At 51.7% G+C, this 18,986-nt stretch overlaps 1 protein-coding gene across 1 annotated transcript; it reads right to left on the bottom strand.

Moving 5' to 3' along the window:
- Positions 1-91: 91 nt before the first annotated feature.
- Positions 92-18,099, bottom strand: Flg (filaggrin). Its single transcript, XM_058571964.1, has 3 exons — positions 18,059-18,099; positions 12,471-12,629; positions 92-11,897 (listed from the first exon to the last, which is right to left on the bottom strand). The coding sequence occupies exons 2-3, from the start codon at positions 12,606-12,608 to the stop codon at positions 597-599; spliced, it is 11,439 nt and encodes a 3,812-aa protein (XP_058427947.1). The 5' UTR covers positions 12,609-12,629; positions 18,059-18,099; the 3' UTR covers positions 92-596.
- Positions 18,100-18,986: the final 887 nt, after the last annotated feature.

The raw sequence follows: 18,986 nt of genomic DNA, 5'->3' as shown, positions 1-18,986 counted from the left end.
AAAAGAGATTAAATCCTACACATGGAAAAGAAAACCCTTTTTGCACTTGAGGAAAAAAAGCATAAAAGAGACAAGCTAGGTAATAAGATCAACTTTTATTGAGTTTTATACCTTGCACAATTTTTAATCCAATGTGATTTTTTTGAATGCTAAGAAAACAGACTTCCAGTAGAAGAATAATATGGGAAGATGTGCTGAGCCATGGTGTGATATAGTAGCTCTAGCCTCCAAAAGAATGATTTAGCATATTTACTTCCTTAGATACTTTTCAGAAAAATTCATATATTAATTGAGAGAGGATCTAACATTTAAAGTTTTGAAAAAAAGAATCCTTATTTCAACTACACATTCTTAATAGTTTTGCAAATTTAGATTTGAATGATATTAATTTCCTTAATATTTTCTAAATATAAGGTTTAAAAGGTCTAGAGAATAAAAAGAAACTATCACCAAAGTAATGAAAGAGTATAGCATATTTCAAATAGATAAGAAACATCTACGAAAGTAATAGGTAAACTTCCTAGAACAAAGTGTTAATAGGTTCTTGCTCCTACTACTTGGTTTAATTCTATTTAAAGTGATTGCTTACTGATTTCTCATTCATAATAATAGTATCCTGGGGACTGAATGAACCCCAGCTGTCTTGATATATCACTTGAACAGTTATGCATTTCTGGCTCTCTATTACTGCCTAATATACTGGATCTCATATATTGTATTCCATATCCAGGTGATTTTCTATTTTCATACCTCTTTGTTAATTCCACAGGACTGCATTTTTCACTAATGAATCTAGCTTGAGATTTGCCAAATCCTGACTGACCATATTCATATGCACCACTACCATAACTGCCATGCCTCCAACCTATACCTGATCCATAGTGACAACTTTCACTGATGAATGAGGGAAAATAATTAACTTCAGAACTGTGATGATCACCACAAGATTCAACTCCTGAACTATGATCTGATTCAGGATGAATGGGAAAATGATCACCTTGATTTCCTGTATCATATTCTGATATTTCAGGAGAACAATCAGACAACTGCTCATCCTTCATCACTCCTTGATAATAAAGAGACTCTCTGGGGCTATCAGTGGAATGGATGGGTACAGACTCATGTGATGAAACATACCTTCCATGGGCGGATGGGGATTGCCTGGCCGAGTCTTCTGACTGCCCTTCGCTGTCGCTGGCCTGACTGAGGCTGGGTTCTCGGCGTCTGTCGCCCCGGGAGGTGGACTGCCCCTGCCCCGCGCCTTGGCGCCGGGAGCTGTCCGCTGAGTGCTCGCGGTGGGTTTCCTGCCCTGCCCTGGGGCCTGTTCTTGCGTGCCCGTGGGCAGATTCAGCCTGCCTGCGAGAGGAGCCTGTGCCTGAGTGCCTGGTGCTGTCCGCTGCCTGCTGGTGGCCGTGGGCTTGTCTGCTTGCACTGGTGGATCCTGACTGGCCGCGGGAAGACCCGGACCGTCCCTGGGAGGCCTGCTGGCGGTGATGGGACCCGGAGTGCCCGGTGCTGTCCCGTGCCTGCTCCTGGCGGGATCCCTGTCGTCCCCGTCTACTGCCAGATGCTGAGTGCCCCTGAGCAGTGAACTCACCCTCGTCGGACTCGGAGTGCCCAGAGCTGTCTCGGGCCTGCTCGTGGCGGGATCCCTGTGTTCGGCCGGAGCTGGTTCCGGTCCTTCCACGGGAGGAGTCGACGTGTCTGCCGGTGGACGTCTGCCTGTCCTGGGAGGCCCCGTGTCTGGAACTGTCCCGTGCTTGCTCCTGGCGGGAGCTCTGTGTTGCCCTGGCACCGGACTGGCCCTGTCTGCTGGCGGACTCGGACTGTTCTTGAGTGTCTACCCGGTACAGGCGAGACCCGGAGTGCCTGGACCTCTCCCCGGACCGGCCAGGGGTGGATTCCTGGCGGTGGCCCTGTCGGGACCCGGACCGGCCGTGGCCTACGTCGGACTGACTCTCTGAGTCTTGCGACTGGCCTTCGCTGTCACTGGCCTCGCTGTGTCCGCGGCCACTGGCCTCAGAGGAGGTTTGCGGGTGCCTGGAGCTGTCTGGCCCCTGCTGGTGACGGCTCCCCTGTCCTCCCCTCGAGCTGGAGGCTGACTGCCCGTGAGCGGTGTCCGACTGCGTGTGTCTAGCAGTCTGTCCCTGACGCGACCCGGTGTCCCTGGAGCTGTCTCGTGCGTGGCCCTGGGTAGATCCCTGCTGGGTCCTCGGCGTGGACCCGGACCTTCCGTGGGCCGATGGGGATTGCCTGGCCGAGTCTTCTGAGTGCCCTTCGCTGTCGCTGGCCTGACTGAGGCTGGGTTCTCGGCGTCTGTCGCCCCGGGAGGTGGACTGCCCCTGCCCCGCGCCGTGGCGCCGGGAGCTGTCCGCTGAGTGCTCGCGGTGGGTTTCCTGCCCTGCCCTGGGGCCTGTTCTTGCGTGCCCGTGGGCAGATTCAGCCTGCCTGCGAGAGGAGCCTGTGCCTGAGTGCCTGGTGCTGTCCGCTGCCTGCTGGTGGCCGTGGGCTTGTCTGCTTGCACTGGTGGATCCTGACTGGCCGCGGGAAGACCCGGACCGTCCCTGGGAGGCCTGCTGGCGGCGATGGGACCCGGAGTGCCCGGTGCTGTCCCGTGCCTGCTCCTGGCGGGATCCCTGTCGTCCCCGTCTACTGCCGGATGCTGAGTGCCCCTGAGCAGTGAACTCACCCTCGTCGGACTCGGAGTGCCCAGAGCTGTCTCGGGCCTGCTCGTGGCGGGATCCCTGTGTTCGGCCGGAGCTGGTTCCGGTCCTTCCACGGGAGGAGTCGACGTGTCTGCCGGTGGACGTCTGCCTGTCCTGGGAGGCCCCGTGTCTGGAACTGTCCCGTGCTTGCTCCTGGCGGGAGCTCTGTGTTGCCCTGGCACCGGACTGGCCCTGTCTGCTGGCGGACTCGGCCCGTTCTTGAGTGTCTACCCGGTACAGGCGAGACCCGGAGTGCCTGGACCTCTCCCCGGACCGGCCAGGGGTGGATTCCTGGCGGTGGCCCTGTCGGGACCCGGACCGGCCGTGGCCTACGTCGGACTGACTCTCTGAGTCTTGCGACTGGCCTTCGCTGTCACTGGCCTCGCTGTGTCCGCGGCCACTGGCCTCAGAGGAGGTTTGCGGGTGCCTGGAGCTGTCTGGCCCCTGCTGGTGACGGCTCCCCTGTCCTCCCCTCGAGCTGGAGGCTGACTGCCCGTGAGCGGTGTCCGACTGCGTGTGTCTAGCAGTCTGTCCCTGACGCGACCCGGTGTCCCTGGAGCTGTCTCGTGCGTGGCCCTGGGTAGATCCCTGCTGGGTCCTCGGCGTGGACCCGGACCTTCCGTGGGCCGATGGGGATTGCCTGGCCGAGTCTTCTGAGTGCCCTTCGCTGTCGCTGGCCTGACTGAGGCTGGGTTCTCGGCGTCTGTCGCCCCGGGAGGTGGACTGCCCCTGCCCCGCGCCGTGGCGCCGGGAGCTGTCCGCTGAGTGCTCGCGGTGGGTTTCCTGCCCTGCCCTGGGGCCTGTTCTTGCGTGCCCGTGGGCAGATTCAGCCTGCCTGCGAGAGGAGCCTGTGCCTGAGTGCCTGGTGCTGTCCGCTGCCTGCTGGTGGCCGTGGGCTTGTCTGCTTGCACTGGTGGATCCTGACTGGCCGCGGGAAGACCCGGACCGTCCCTGGGAGGCCTGCTGGCGGCGATGGGACCCGGAGTGCCCGGTGCTGTCCCGTGCCTGCTCCTGGCGGGATCCCTGTCGTCCCCGTCTACTGCCGGATGCTGAGTGCCCCTGAGCAGTGAACTCACCCTCGTCGGACTCGGAGTGCCCAGAGCTGTCTCGGGCCTGCTCGTGGCGGGATCCCTGTGTTCGGCCGGAGCTGGTTCCGGTCCTTCCACGGGAGGAGTCGACGTGTCTGCCGGTGGACGTCTGCCTGTCCTGGGAGGCCCCGTGTCTGGAACTGTCCCGTGCTTGCTCCTGGCGGGAGCTCTGTGTTGCCCTGGCACCGGACTGGCCCTGTCTGCTGGCGGACTCGGCCCGTTCTTGAGTGTCTACCCGGTACAGGCGAGACCCGGAGTGCCTGGACCTCTCCCCGGACCGGCCAGGGGTGGATTCCTGGCGGTGGCCCTGTCGGGACCCGGACCGGCCGTGGCCTACGTCGGACTGACTCTCTGAGTCTTGCGACTGGCCTTCGCTGTCACTGGCCTCGCTGTGTCCGCGGCCACTGGCCTCAGAGGAGGTTTGCGGGTGCCTGGAGCTGTCTGGCCCCTGCTGGTGACGGCTCCCCTGTCCTCCCCTCGAGCTGGAGGCTGACTGCCCGTGAGCGGTGTCCGACTGCGTGTGTCTAGCAGTCTGTCCCTGACGCGACCCGGTGTCCCTGGAGCTGTCTCGTGCGTGGCCCTGGGTAGATCCCTGCTGGGTCCTCGGCGTGGACCCGGACCTTCCGTGGGCCGATGGGGATTGCCTGGCCGAGTCTTCTGAGTGCCCTTCGCTGTCGCTGGCCTGACTGAGGCTGGGTTCTCGGCGTCTGTCGCCCCGGGAGGTGGACTGCCCCTGCCCCGCGCCGTGGCGCCGGGAGCTGTCCGCTGAGTGCTCGCGGTGGGTTTCCTGCCCTGCCCTGGGGCCTGTTCTTGCGTGCCCGTGGGCAGATTCAGCCTGCCTGCGAGAGGAGCCTGTGCCTGAGTGCCTGGTGCTGTCCGCTGCCTGCTGGTGGCCGTGGGCTTGTCTGCTTGCACTGGTGGATCCTGACTGGCCGCGGGAAGACCCGGACCGTCCCTGGGAGGCCTGCTGGCGGCGATGGGACCCGGAGTGCCCGGTGCTGTCCCGTGCCTGCTCCTGGCGGGATCCCTGTCGTCCCCGTCTACTGCCGGATGCTGAGTGCCCCTGAGCAGTGAACTCACCCTCGTCGGACTCGGAGTGCCCAGAGCTGTCTCGGGCCTGCTCGTGGCGGGATCCCTGTGTTCGGCCGGAGCTGGTTCCGGTCCTTCCACGGGAGGAGTCGACGTGTCTGCCGGTGGACGTCTGCCTGTCCTGGGAGGCCCCGTGTCTGGAACTGTCCCGTGCTTGCTCCTGGCGGGAGCTCTGTGTTGCCCTGGCACCGGACTGGCCCTGTCTGCTGGCGGACTCGGCCCGTTCTTGAGTGTCTACCCGGTACAGGCGAGACCCGGAGTGCCTGGACCTCTCCCCGGACCGGCCAGGGGTGGATTCCTGGCGGTGGCCCTGTCGGGACCCGGACCGGCCGTGGCCTACGTCGGACTGACTCTCTGAGTCTTGCGACTGGCCTTCGCTGTCACTGGCCTCGCTGTGTCCGCGGCCACTGGCCTCAGAGGAGGTTTGCGGGTGCCTGGAGCTGTCTGGCCCCTGCTGGTGACGGCTCCCCTGTCCTCCCCTCGAGCTGGAGGCTGACTGCCCGTGAGCGGTGTCCGACTGCGTGTGTCTAGCAGTCTGTCCCTGACGCGACCCGGTGTCCCTGGAGCTGTCTCGTGCGTGGCCCTGGGTAGATCCCTGCTGGGTCCTCGGCGTGGACCCGGACCTTCCGTGGGCCGATGGGGATTGCCTGGCCGAGTCTTCTGAGTGCCCTTCGCTGTCGCTGGCCTGACTGAGGCTGGGTTCTCGGCGTCTGTCGCCCCGGGAGGTGGACTGCCCCTGCCCCGCGCCGTGGCGCCGGGAGCTGTCCGCTGAGTGCTCGCGGTGGGTTTCCTGCCCTGCCCTGGGGCCTGTTCTTGCGTGCCCGTGGGCAGATTCAGCCTGCCTGCGAGAGGAGCCTGTGCCTGAGTGCCTGGTGCTGTCCGCTGCCTGCTGGTGGCCGTGGGCTTGTCTGCTTGCACTGGTGGATCCTGACTGGCCGCGGGAAGACCCGGACCGTCCCTGGGAGGCCTGCTGGCGGCGATGGGACCCGGAGTGCCCGGTGCTGTCCCGTGCCTGCTCCTGGCGGGATCCCTGTCGTCCCCGTCTACTGCCGGATGCTGAGTGCCCCTGAGCAGTGAACTCACCCTCGTCGGACTCGGAGTGCCCAGAGCTGTCTCGGGCCTGCTCGTGGCGGGATCCCTGTGTTCGGCCGGAGCTGGTTCCGGTCCTTCCACGGGAGGAGTCGACGTGTCTGCCGGTGGACGTCTGCCTGTCCTGGGAGGCCCCGTGTCTGGAACTGTCCCGTGCTTGCTCCTGGCGGGAGCTCTGTGTTGCCCTGGCACCGGACTGGCCCTGTCTGCTGGCGGACTCGGACCGTTCTTGAGTGTCTACCCGGTACAGGCGAGACCCGGAGTGCCTGGACCTCTCCCCGGACCGGCCAGGGGTGGATTCCTGGCGGTGGCCCTGTCGGGACCCGGACCGGCCGTGGCCTACGTCGGACTGACTCTCTGAGTCTTGCGACTGGCCTTCGCTGTCACTGGCCTCGCTGTGTCCGCGGCCACTGGCCTCAGAGGAGGTTTGCGGGTGCCTGGAGCTGTCTGGCCCCTGCTGGTGACGGCTCCCCTGTCCTCCCCTCGAGCTGGAGGCTGACTGCCCGTGAGCGGTGTCCGACTGCGTGTGTCTAGCAGTCTGTCCCTGACGCGACCCGGTGTCCCTGGAGCTGTCTCGTGCGTGGCCCTGGGTAGATCCCTGCTGGGTCCTCGGCGTGGACCCGGACCTTCCGTGGGCCGATGGGGATTGCCTGGCCGAGTCTTCTGAGTGCCCTTCGCTGTCGCTGGCCTGACTGAGGCTGGGTTCTCGGCGTCTGTCGCCCCGGGAGGTGGACTGCCCCTGCCCCGCGCCGTGGCGCCGGGAGCTGTCCGCTGAGTGCTCGCGGTGGGTTTCCTGCCCTGCCCTGGGGCCTGTTCTTGCGTGCCCGTGGGCAGATTCAGCCTGCCTGCGAGAGGAGCCTGTGCCTGAGTGCCTGGTGCTGTCCGCTGCCTGCTGGTGGCCGTGGGCTTGTCTGCTTGCACTGGTGGATCCTGACTGGCCGCGGGAAGACCCGGACCGTCCCTGGGAGGCCTGCTGGCGGCGATGGGACCCGGAGTGCCCGGTGCTGTCCCGTGCCTGCTCCTGGCGGGATCCCTGTCGTCCCCGTCTACTGCCGGATGCTGAGTGCCCCTGAGCAGTGAACTCACCCTCGTCGGACTCGGAGTGCCCAGAGCTGTCTCGGGCCTGCTCGTGGCGGGATCCCTGTGTTCGGCCGGAGCTGGTTCCGGTCCTTCCACGGGAGGAGTCGACGTGTCTGCCGGTGGACGTCTGCCTGTCCTGGGAGGCCCCGTGTCTGGAACTGTCCCGTGCTTGCTCCTGGCGGGAGCTCTGTGTTGCCCTGGCACCGGACTGGCCCTGTCTGCTGGCGGACTCGGACCGTTCTTGAGTGTCTACCCGGTACAGGCGAGACCCGGAGTGCCTGGACCTCTCCCCGGACCGGCCAGGGGTGGATTCCTGGCGGTGGCCCTGTCGGGACCCGGACCGGCCGTGGCCTACGTCGGACTGACTCTCTGAGTCTTGCGACTGGCCTTCGCTGTCACTGGCCTCGCTGTGTCCGCGGCCACTGGCCTCAGAGGAGGTTTGCGGGTGCCTGGAGCTGTCTGGCCCCTGCTGGTGACGGCTCCCCTGTCCTCCCCTCGAGCTGGAGGCTGACTGCCCGTGAGCGGTGTCCGACTGCGTGTGTCTAGCAGTCTGTCCCTGACGCGACCCGGTGTCCCTGGAGCTGTCTCGTGCGTGGCCCTGGGTAGATCCCTGCTGGGTCCTCGGCGTGGACCCGGACCTTCCGTGGGCCGATGGGGATTGCCTGGCCGAGTCTTCTGAGTGCCCTTCGCTGTCGCTGGCCTGACTGAGGCTGGGTTCTCGGCGTCTGTCGCCCCGGGAGGTGGACTGCCCCTGCCCCGCGCCGTGGCGCCGGGAGCTGTCCGCTGAGTGCTCGCGGTGGGTTTCCTGCCCTGCCCTGGGGCCTGTTCTTGCGTGCCCGTGGGCAGATTCAGCCTGCCTGCGAGAGGAGCCTGTGCCTGAGTGCCTGGTGCTGTCCGCTGCCTGCTGGTGGCCGTGGGCTTGTCTGCTTGCACTGGTGGATCCTGACTGGCCGCGGGAAGACCCGGACCGTCCCTGGGAGGCCTGCTGGCGGCGATGGGACCCGGAGTGCCCGGTGCTGTCCCGTGCCTGCTCCTGGCGGGATCCCTGTCGTCCCCGTCTACTGCCGGATGCTGAGTGCCCCTGAGCAGTGAACTCACCCTCGTCGGACTCGGAGTGCCCAGAGCTGTCTCGGGCCTGCTCGTGGCGGGATCCCTGTGTTCGGCCGGAGCTGGTTCCGGTCCTTCCACGGGAGGAGTCGACGTGTCTGCCGGTGGACGTCTGCCTGTCCTGGGAGGCCCCGTGTCTGGAACTGTCCCGTGCTTGCTCCTGGCGGGAGCTCTGTGTTGCCCTGGCACCGGACTGGCCCTGTCTGCTGGCGGACTCGGACCGTTCTTGAGTGTCTACCCGGTACAGGCGAGACCCGGAGTGCCTGGACCTCTCCCCGGACCGGCCAGGGGTGGATTCCTGGCGGTGGCCCTGTCGGGACCCGGACCGGCCGTGGCCTACGTCGGACTGACCCTCTGAGTCTTGCGACTGGCCTTCGCTGTCACTGGCCTCGCTGTGTCCGCGGCCACTGGCCTCAGAGGAGGTTTGCGGGTGCCTGGAGCTGTCTGGCCCCTGCTGGTGACGGCTCCCCTGTCCTCCCCTCGAGCTGGAGGCTGACTGCCCGTGAGCGGTGTCCGACTGCGTGTGTCTAGCAGTCTGTCCCTGACGCGACCCGGTGTCCCTGGAGCTGTCTCGTGCGTGGCCCTGGGTAGATCCCTGCTGGGTCCTCGGCGTGGACCCGGACCTTCCGTGGGCCGATGGGGATTGCCTGGCCGAGTCTTCTGAGTGCCCTTCGCTGTCGCTGGCCTGACTGAGGCTGGGTTCTCGGCGTCTGTCGCCCCGGGAGGTGGACTGCCCCTGCCCCGCGCCGTGGCGCCGGGAGCTGTCCGCTGAGTGCTCGCGGTGGGTTTCCTGCCCTGCCCTGGGGCCTGTTCTTGCGTGCCCGTGGGCAGATTCAGCCTGCCTGCGAGAGGAGCCTGTGCCTGAGTGCCTGGTGCTGTCCGCTGCCTGCTGGTGGCCGTGGGCTTGTCTGCTTGCACTGGTGGATCCTGACTGGCCGCGGGAAGACCCGGACCGTCCCTGGGAGGCCTGCTGGCGGCGATGGGACCCGGAGTGCCCGGTGCTGTCCCGTGCCTGCTCCTGGCGGGATCCCTGTCGTCCCCGTCTACTGCCGGATGCTGAGTGCCCCTGAGCAGTGAACTCACCCTCGTCGGACTCGGAGTGCCCAGAGCTGTCTCGGGCCTGCTCGTGGCGGGATCCCTGTGTTCGGCCGGAGCTGGTTCCGGTCCTTCCACGGGAGGAGTCGACGTGTCTGCCGGTGGACGTCTGCCTGTCCTGGGAGGCCCCGTGTCTGGAACTGTCCCGTGCTTGCTCCTGGCGGGAGCTCTGTGTTGCCCTGGCACCGGACTGGCCCTGTCTGCTGGCGGACTCGGACCGTTCTTGAGTGTCTACCCGGTACAGGCGAGACCCGGAGTGCCTGGACCTCTCCCCGGACCGGCCAGGGGTGGATTCCTGGCGGTGGCCCTGTCGGGACCCGGACCGGCCGTGGCCTACGTCGGACTGACTCTGTGAGTCTTGCGACTGGCCTTCGCTGTCACTGGCCTCGCTGTGTCCGCGGCCACTGGCCTCAGAGGAGGTTTGCGGGTGCCTGGAGCTGTCTGGCCCCTGCTGGTGACGGCTCCCCTGTCCTCCCCTCGAGCTGGAGGCTGACTGCCCGTGAGCGGTGTCCGACTGCGTGTGTCTAGCAGTCTGTCCCTGACGCGACCCGGTGTCCCTGGAGCTGTCTCGTGCGTGGCCCTGGGTAGATCCCTGCTGGGTCCTCGGCGTGGACCCGGACCTTCCGTGGGCCGATGGGGATTGCCTGGCCGAGTCTTCTGAGTGCCCTTCGCTGTCGCTGGCCTGACTGAGGCTGGGTTCTCGGCGTCTGTCGCCCCGGGAGGTGGACTGCCCCTGCCCCGCGCCGTGGCGCCGGGAGCTGTCCGCTGAGTGCTCGCGGTGGGTTTCCTGCCCTGCCCTGGGGCCTGTTCTTGCGTGCCCGTGGGCAGATTCAGCCTGCCTGCGAGAGGAGCCCGTGCCTGAGTGCCTGGTGCTGTCCGCTGCCTGCTGGTGGCCGTGGGCTTGTCTGCTTGCACTGGTGGATCCTGACTGGCCGCGGGAAGACCCGGACCGTCCCTGGGAGGCCTGCTGGCGGCGATGGGACCCGGAGTGCCCGGTGCTGTCCCGTGCCTGCTCCTGGCGGGATCCCTGTCGTCCCCGTCTACTGCCGGATGCTGAGTGCCCCTGAGCAGTGAACTCACCCTCGTCGGACTCGGAGTGCCCAGAGCTGTCTCGGGCCTGCTCGTGGCGGGATCCCTGTGTTCGGCCGGAGCTGGTTCCGGTCCTTCCACGGGAGGAGTCGACGTGTCTGCCGGTGGACGTCTGCCTGTCCTGGGAGGCCCCGTGTCTGGAACTGTCCCGTGCTTGCTCCTGGCGGGAGCTCTGTGTTGCCCTGGCACCGGACTGGCCCTGTCTGCTGGCGGACTCGGACCGTTCTTGAGTGTCTACCCGGTACAGGCGAGACCCGGAGTGCCTGGACCTCTCCCCGGACCGGCCAGGGGTGGATTCCTGGCGGTGGCCCTGTCGGGACCCGGACCGGCCGTGGCCTACGTCGGACTGACCCTCTGAGTCTTGCGACTGGCCTTCGCTGTCACTGGCCTCGCTGTGTCCGCGGCCACTGGCCTCAGAGGAGGTTTGCGGGTGCCTGGAGCTGTCTGGCCCCTGCTGGTGACGGCTCCCCTGTCCTCCCCTCGAGCTGGAGGCTGACTGCCCGTGAGCGGTGTCCGACTGCGTGTGTCTAGCAGTCTGTCCCTGACGCGACCCGGTGTCCCTGGAGCTGTCTCGTGCGTGGCCCTGGGTAGATCCCTGCTGGGTCCTCGGCGTGGACCCGGACCTTCCGTGGGCCGATGGGGATTGCCTGGCCGAGTCTTCTGAGTGCCCTTCGTTGTCGCTGGCCTGACTGAGGCTGGGTTCTCGGCGTCTGTCGCCCCGGGAGGTGGACTGCCCCTGCCCCGCGCCGTGGCGCCGGGAGCTGTCCGCTGAGTGCTCGTGGTGGGTTTCCTGCCCTGCCCTGGGGCCTGTTCTTGCATGCCCGTGGGCAGATTCAGCCTGCCTGTGAGAGGAGCCCGTGCCTGAGTGCCCGGCGCTTTCCGTTGACTGCTCTTTTTCTTGTGTGTGTCGTATTCTTTTTGATTCTTCTCTTGCATTGTCAGGCCTATACTGTGTGTTTTTTTGAGTCTCCCTGTCTGTATTTCTGTCATGTCTAATGCTTTGTCTTGTGTTCTTGTGTGCATAGGTTTGTTTTTTATTTGCACCCAATGTACTGTGTGTGTTTGATTCTTGAGAATATTTTTGTCTTTCACTGTCGTTACTGATAGTGTTTTCTCTTATCTCTCTGACTTCAGATGAGTTAGACCTCTTTTTGTTCTTTACCTTTGTATCATGGTGTTTTTGTCTATGTTCTCTTTCTGTACGTTTGCTTGAGTCACTTCTTCCACGCTCTCCAGACCGTGTCCTATGTTTTTTTTTCCCTTTTCCTGTTGCGCCTTTGGATCTTGACTTTCTATCTGTTCTTGAATGCCTCGATGTTCTTTTTCTTTCAATTTCCACATCTTCTTCTCCATCCTCTGTTTCATTTTCATCAAGATGACTATGCCTTTTTCCTTTTGAACTTGATTTTCGGTAATTTTGACTCTTTGTGGTGTCATAATATGCTTGAGCCAGCTTGAATACCATCAGCAGAAATTCTGTGAAATCTATTTTTTCGTTGTGGTCTATATCTAGCATTTCCATGAAGACATCTGCCATGTCAGGGTCATCTGGATTCTGTAAGGAGAAATGATAGAAGGAGATTGTCATATTATTCCCATTGTCAGCTAAGGAAATCAGCATGCATTTTCGTTATATGAACGCTTTTTATGAAAAAAACGAAACCAGAGTCTTAGTTGTTTTCTGTGATGTTTTTACCTCATCTTTACTTAGGTAAATTTTGTAGATACTGTGTTTTAGGTAAGTTTTAAAGAGTTAGTATGAAAGAATTTAAAGTTTTGATGTGATAAATGTGTGTTTTTATTATTTAAGAGTCATGATTTTAAATAACAGTTCATGTTTTAAGAAATACCCTATTATTAAACTTGATTTGGGAAGAACAATATATAGAGTAACTAATTGGCATTCATTTTTTAGAAGGAAAGATATATGTTTCTTTCACTTTGTGTGTTTGCGCATGTACATGCAGTTTACTTAAGGTATAGAAAAAAATTTCTACCTCTTTGAAATAAGACTAACTCAGATTCACTTACAAATTAAATGGTTCAAAAAACATTCAGGACAATACTTCGTTAGATCATTGCTGAAGATCAGGAAAGTTCTATTATGGTCTTATCACATAGCTCTTACTTTCAGAATTTGCTGAAACTCTGTTTCCAGAAGTTCCTTCAGCTCTTTTTTGCTCAGAGTTTCAGTTTCTTTATCTGTTTCTGAATATTTTTGGAATACATCAATGATGGCAATGATGTTTTCCATGATGGTAGACATCTTTAGGCAGTATATGTGAACCTAAAAAGAAGAAATAAAAGTTTACTTATACTTCATTTTTTAAAAAATTGTTTTAATTATTATAGTGATTTTCCACATTTTAAACCTATAGCCCTTATGTAGTCTATCTTTGTAAACGAATGCTGATCATGAAATCTCTTTACTGTCCACCTAGAATTTCATCTACGTAGAATCAAGAAAGAATTTGACAGATTTCCTAAGACTGCTAATTTCTGGGACTTGAACCCATTTGCAACAGTAGTTTTGTAGCTTTATAGACCTTTTTATGCTCAACGTAAGATAATCCCCTTGTTTTAATGGCTGTTGCTCATACAAGATTTAGAAAAACTCACTAGAGTATTTACTAGAATAATTAGCTGAAAATCAATGATCAGAAGCTGATTTTCACTTGGTATGTTTGCATACACCTTTAATCCCAGCAGCGTGGAAGGCTGAGGAAGATTGTAGGTTCAAAGCCAGCCACCAGCAACTTAGTGAGGCCCTTAGCAACTTAGTAAGACCCCATCTCAAAAATAAAAAAGACTAGGGATGTGACTCGATGGTTGAGTACCACTGGGCTCAAGCCCTGGTTACCCACCCCCAAAAGATGATTTTTATAAACAGTAAAGTTGCTGAGAAATGCAATTTGCCCGCTGTCAAGGCAAAAACTGAATATTCAATTTACCTTTTTTAAAAACATTTTGTAAAGTTTAAACTATTTTTAATTGGATAGTGTGACTTCAGTAGCTTTTTAATGTTAAAACAAATTTGGTTTTGATTTGTTTTTATTTTACCATTTAAGAAATAACGTGCAGTTATATCATTGATGGTCAAAAAATTAATAAATGTCTAAATAAGTGTAAATAGACATTGATTTTAAGAAATAGTTACAATGACTATATTAAAAACAGGTGAATCTAAAATAGTATAGAAAGCAATGTGAAAGACACGAATGTATATGTAGTAATCAGAATTAAAGTAATTGTGGGCCTTGGATTCTTGGTAAGAGGAAATAGATATTGATCAATTTTAACTGGTTAAATCAAATGTACATTTTGGTAAGTTTGTTCACTACAAGAATAGAATTTAAATCTTCTAAACTATTTTAGAGGAGAAGAGGAAATAAAACTCCAGTAATTCAATATAAGTCAGGAAAGAAGAAAAACAAAAGAAAGAAGGAGAAAATATAAAAGAAGCATGATTAATATAAAGTATGAAATAAATTAGTAGAATTATATATACTTTTATTATTAATTTTAATGTATGTAAAGAAGACCAGATTTTGGCTTTGTGGAAGATTATAAAGACTGAATTTTTAAAATACAGTTATGTGCCTTGTAAAATTTAATATTTTTTTCAGCCATTCTTATTTATGATGGTATTTAAGACCATATCCAAAAATCATTACAATACAAACATTACACAGATTGTTTCAGAGAAAATAAAAAGAGGAAACATTAACTTCTCAATTCATTAAAAATCTCAGAACCATATTAAAAGAAATGAAATTTTCAGTATATTTTTTCCCAAAAATATAGGTACAATAATCTGAAAGGAAATAATAGTAAGCATCGTTCTATGTTTTATTAGAGGAATTTGCAACACTCCTAAGTAAGTTTTATTTCAAAAAATTCAAGTTTGATTTAATATTGGAAAACCAATCAACTACAGAGCTAAAGTAATGGGGAAATTATATAAACCTCTCAAGATTTAAAAATAAATAAATAAAACTTTAAATTCAACATTAATTCTGATTTATAAACAAAACACATCAATTATGTCTGAAAATGTTATAGCAAAAATCATATTTAATGGTAAAATGTAGAAAATTTCACCTCCAGGTTTGGGAATGAGACTTAATATACCTGATTTCATCCTGTTCAGCCCTGGGATAAAGGTCTTAGCCATAGCAATAAAGAAAAACAATTAAAAAGAGAGTAATTAGAAAAGAAGTAATAAAACTGTCCTTAATTACAGAATGATATTTTTGTATGTGGAAAATCAAAAAGAATGTATAGCTAAACTCTTAGAATAAGTAAAATTATCAGTGTTATTGACTATAAGATAAATATACAAAGACCAATTATACTTCTACATAATAGTAAAACAGTGAAATAAGAAAGGATACTATTTATAAAAACATAAAAAATAGAAAATTTCTAGAAATCTAATGAAAGATCTGTACACAGATGGTGAATATAGAAGAATAGACCTTATTTGTGGATTGAAAGCTTCAATATTGTTAAAATATCAGATCTCCTGAAATTTATTTACAGAGGCAATAAAATTACATTTAAAATCCCTGAAGTTTTTAAAAGTAAAGATTGATAAGATGATTTCTAAAATTGATATGAAAATGAAGAGAACTAAGATTAGATATAACAATCTTGGAAAAGTTGAAGGATATACCAGATAGTAATGTGTATTATAAAGGGAGACAATATGGCATTGGTCCATGGCTAAACAAAAGGAACAATGTAAGTTAGTAGTCCAAAATCAGACCCTGTATCACTCTGGGCTTTTGTTTTATGACACAGATGGTGGTTCAGTCAGTAGGGAAAGTGTAACTTCTGAGTAGATTGTTCTGGGTTAAGAGAATTTCCATATGGAATAAAAATAGATCTTACATAAAAGATATAGATTACCTTCAAGACCTCAGGGTAGGTAAATACTTCTTAATAGAACTCGAAGTACTATTCATAAAATGATTAGAAAGTTGGACTGCATTAAAAGTAGGATTGTCTTTTCATTTAAAAATTACCTTTAAAGGAGAGAAGGACAAGCCATAGAGTGAAAGACATAAATAGCACATATAACCAATAAAGTGCTTTGTCTTGAATATAAAAATAACTCATATAAATAAATAAATACAGATAGCCAACAGAAAATTGGGTCTCTGCCACAGGAACTTTACAGAAAAGAATATCCAAGTGGCCAATAAATATATAAGTTTTCAGCCTTGTTAATCACTAGGGAGATACAAATTGAAATTATACTGTGGAACTACAGTATACCCACCAAAATGACTAAAAAGATAAAAAGGAAACTTGGCATCAACAAATATTAGGATGTGGAGAACTGAGGTCTTTTATTTTCAGCTAAAGAGAGTATAAACTGGAAGAAACATTTTGAAAAATTTCTTGGTAATATCTGAGAACCAGCAGTTACTTCTATCATATTCCCCCCAAATCATATATACATGTAACTAAAAGTTTCACACAAAATGCTTATAGCTCTGTTATTTATAATACCTCTTCAAATAGAAACAACCCAAATAATTATCATTAGAAAAATGATAAATTAAGTTGTGGTATTTTCATGTACTATAATAGAGGTGGGACTAGGATGATAGTGGTGAAGGAGACAAATGGAAGTGGACTTGACATGTTGCTTAAGCAGAGCTGACTGGACATGGTAATGAATCAGTGTGGTGTAAAGACAGGGTATCAAAGATAAGTTAAAAGTTTTTGGATTCTACAAACAGATATTTCTCATGATTTTTTATTATTTCCATTTCTCACCTAAACTACTATAGTCTATCAACTTAATCCCACTTTTGCATTCCTTATAACTCTGTTTTCCACATAGCAATTTAGTGATCTTTTAGAAACATTACATTATTTTACTCATCCTGATTAATACCCTCTAGTGACTTTTCATGTATTTAAAATAATGTATAGAGGCTGGGGTTGTAGCTCAGTGGTAGAGCACTTGCCTAGCACGTGTGAGATACTGGGTTCGATCCTCAGCACCACATAGAAATAAATAAATAAAATAAAGGTATTGTGTCCATCTGCAACTAAAAATATTTTTAAAAATAAAATAATATATCCACTCTATTATGCCCACCACCTTAATTTGGGACTGGGATTTGAACCAAGGATGCTTAAGCACTGAGTCGAATGCCTAGCCATTTTTATTTTTTTGAGACAGGGTCTCGATAAGTTTCTGAGGCTAGCCTTGAATTTATGGTCATCCTGCCTACCTCTGGAGTTGCTAAGATAATAGGCATGTACCACCACACCTGGCTATTATGACCCTTTTTACTTGGCCTCTACCTGTTTAGCTCTCTGATATCACCACATACCACTATTCCCCTTTAAAAATTTGCTGTAGGCTCCTTTTCTAATTTGAAATAAGTTTTTGCTTTAGAATCTAGCCCTTTGCCTTGGTTAGTGTCTTTCATCTTTAAGATCTCAGCTTGATGGAGAATCTCATCCCAGTTAGAAAAAGTAATACTAAATGCTGGCAAGGATATAGAGAAAGGGGAACTCTTATATACTGTTCCTGGGAATGTTGGTATAGCTATTAGGGAAAACAGTATGGAGTATCCTCAAAAAACTAAAAATAGAACTACCATGTAATCTAGCATTCCCAATACTGAGTATATATTCTGAAGGTAATGGAATCGGTATGTCAAAGAGATATCTGCCTGCCCATGTTTATTGCAGCACTATTCATAATAGATAGGCTGTGGAACAAAAGTAAGTATCCATTGATGGATAATGGATATGGAAAATATGGCATACATACACAGTAGAGTATTAGTCATAAAAAATAATGAAGTCCTGTCATTTATGGCAACATGGATTGAGCCTCAAGGATATTGTAGTATGTGAAATAAGCCAGTCACAGAAATAAAAAGACCACATATTCTCACTTATATGTGGAAACTAAACATACAGTTAGATAGGAGGAATGTTTATATTTTATAGCACAATAAGGTTACCATAGTTAACAATAATTTGCTTTATGTTTCAAAATAGCTAGAGAATGGTTTTGAATGTTCCCAACACAAAGAAATGATCAGTGTTTGAGGTGATAGGTATGCTAATTACTTTGATTTAATCATGACCCATTGTATATATGTATCAAAATATCATATCTACCCCCAAATATGTGCAATTATGTGCCAATTTAAAAAAAAGAAACTTTATTCAATAGGCAAATAAAGTTAATTTCCTAGAAAGGTCCTCCTTGGCCTTACAATTTAAAATACTCTCTTCCTCCTATTACTCTACCACTCTTTTATTTTCTTCATTGTTCTTGACATAATTTGAAATTATCTTATTCATTTATTTATTGTTTACTGAATGTCTCCCCCTACTAAATGTAAGCCTCTCAGAGTAGGGAGTTTATATAATTCACTTCTGTAAAAACCAGTGCTAAGAGCAGCTCTTGGCAAATACAAAGATAGATGATGTATATTTGTTATATGAATGTATAAGAGGACAGTCTAACAACACAAAGAGATCATTGAACGTCCCATGGAAAATAGATTTTGGCCCTCATTTTCTTTCTATATAGAAATAAACTTTTAGTGATAGTGACACCAAAGATAAAGGAAAAACCCCAAACACCAGTACTTTTTTTTTCCTCAGAGTACACATTCATCCAGATTTCCACTTTGGTTAACACTAAGTAGGCAAAGTTAAATGTATTCCTCTTACCTGTTCACAAGAAGAGCAAATAGAATGCAGCTGAAGGAGCTTGCTGGGTACTGAAGTCTGATTAATGGCCTTTTTATAGCAAGTCCATTCAGGGAGGAGCCACCCTCTGTGGGATGATCTGATTCATTCTTAACCAAACCCAGATCCACCCATATTTCCACCTCTATTTCTCCAGTGACATATGTTTACTTCCCAACATCCTCACGTACTCATCTGTACTTGTTTTAGCAAGCTTCAAATTTGGGTTTATATAAGCCCCATGTATTGGAGATTTTATGGAAGAGTCTGATTGTTTATTGCAGATTCTTTGTGTGCAAGACACATACCTACTTTGTTTGTTTGGTTTTTTTTTTGGTGATCCCTACTTTGACTTTGATAAATACCTGTTGATAAATGTACTTCTTGATCCTTGTCTCTATAAGGGTACACTACAAACTTTTTAAAAACTGAAGTTCAATCTGTGATAGAAAAACATCACCAGTGCCTACCTCTCCCTTTTTAATCTATGAACTCCATCTCTGGGTAATGAGAGAACTTGCCATAAGATGAATGCTGATATTCTAGAAATTATGATGAGTGAAGAAGATAAGGCCAGTTTACTTTTGATTTTTTCAAAAGAGCAAGAATGTGAGTTCTTGTGTTAGAAGTAGTCATTAGGAAGAGCCTGAGTTTATTAGTCAAGAATTATTAGTCTAAGTTAACCTTGTTTTTAATGTTATTACGTTTGGGGATCAGAGACATGTTCTTCTTTATACAGTTGGTTTTCTGATATTCCAGAATAACAAACTCCCCAGTCTCTCTCTCGATAATCCATACCACTATGTCGAACAGATTGCATCTCGACTTGGATGCCCCTTATTACTTTAATCTACATTGGTCAAAACAATTTATTTTTGTGTTCCCTACTAGAAGTCAACATATTGATTAA

This window comes from Marmota monax, unplaced genomic scaffold (assembly GCF_021218885.2).
Source record: "Marmota monax isolate L192 unplaced genomic scaffold, Marmota_monax_Labrador192_F-V1.1 WCK01_AAM20220418_F8-fsc00108, whole genome shotgun sequence".
Classification (NCBI taxonomy): domain Eukaryota; kingdom Metazoa; phylum Chordata; class Mammalia; order Rodentia; family Sciuridae; genus Marmota; species Marmota monax.
Note: the sequence above shows the minus strand (reverse complement) of the source record. Positions and strands in the feature narration are given on the sequence as shown.

Coding starts and splice junctions, on each gene's coding strand:
- Flg (XM_058571964.1), bottom strand. CDS start 12,608: ATGTCTACCATCATGGAAAACATCATTGCCATCATTGATGTATTCCAA. Junction 11,898..12,470: donor AGTTTCAGCAAATTCTGAAA/GTAAGAGCTATG, acceptor TTCTCCTTACAG/AATCCAGATGACCCTGACAT.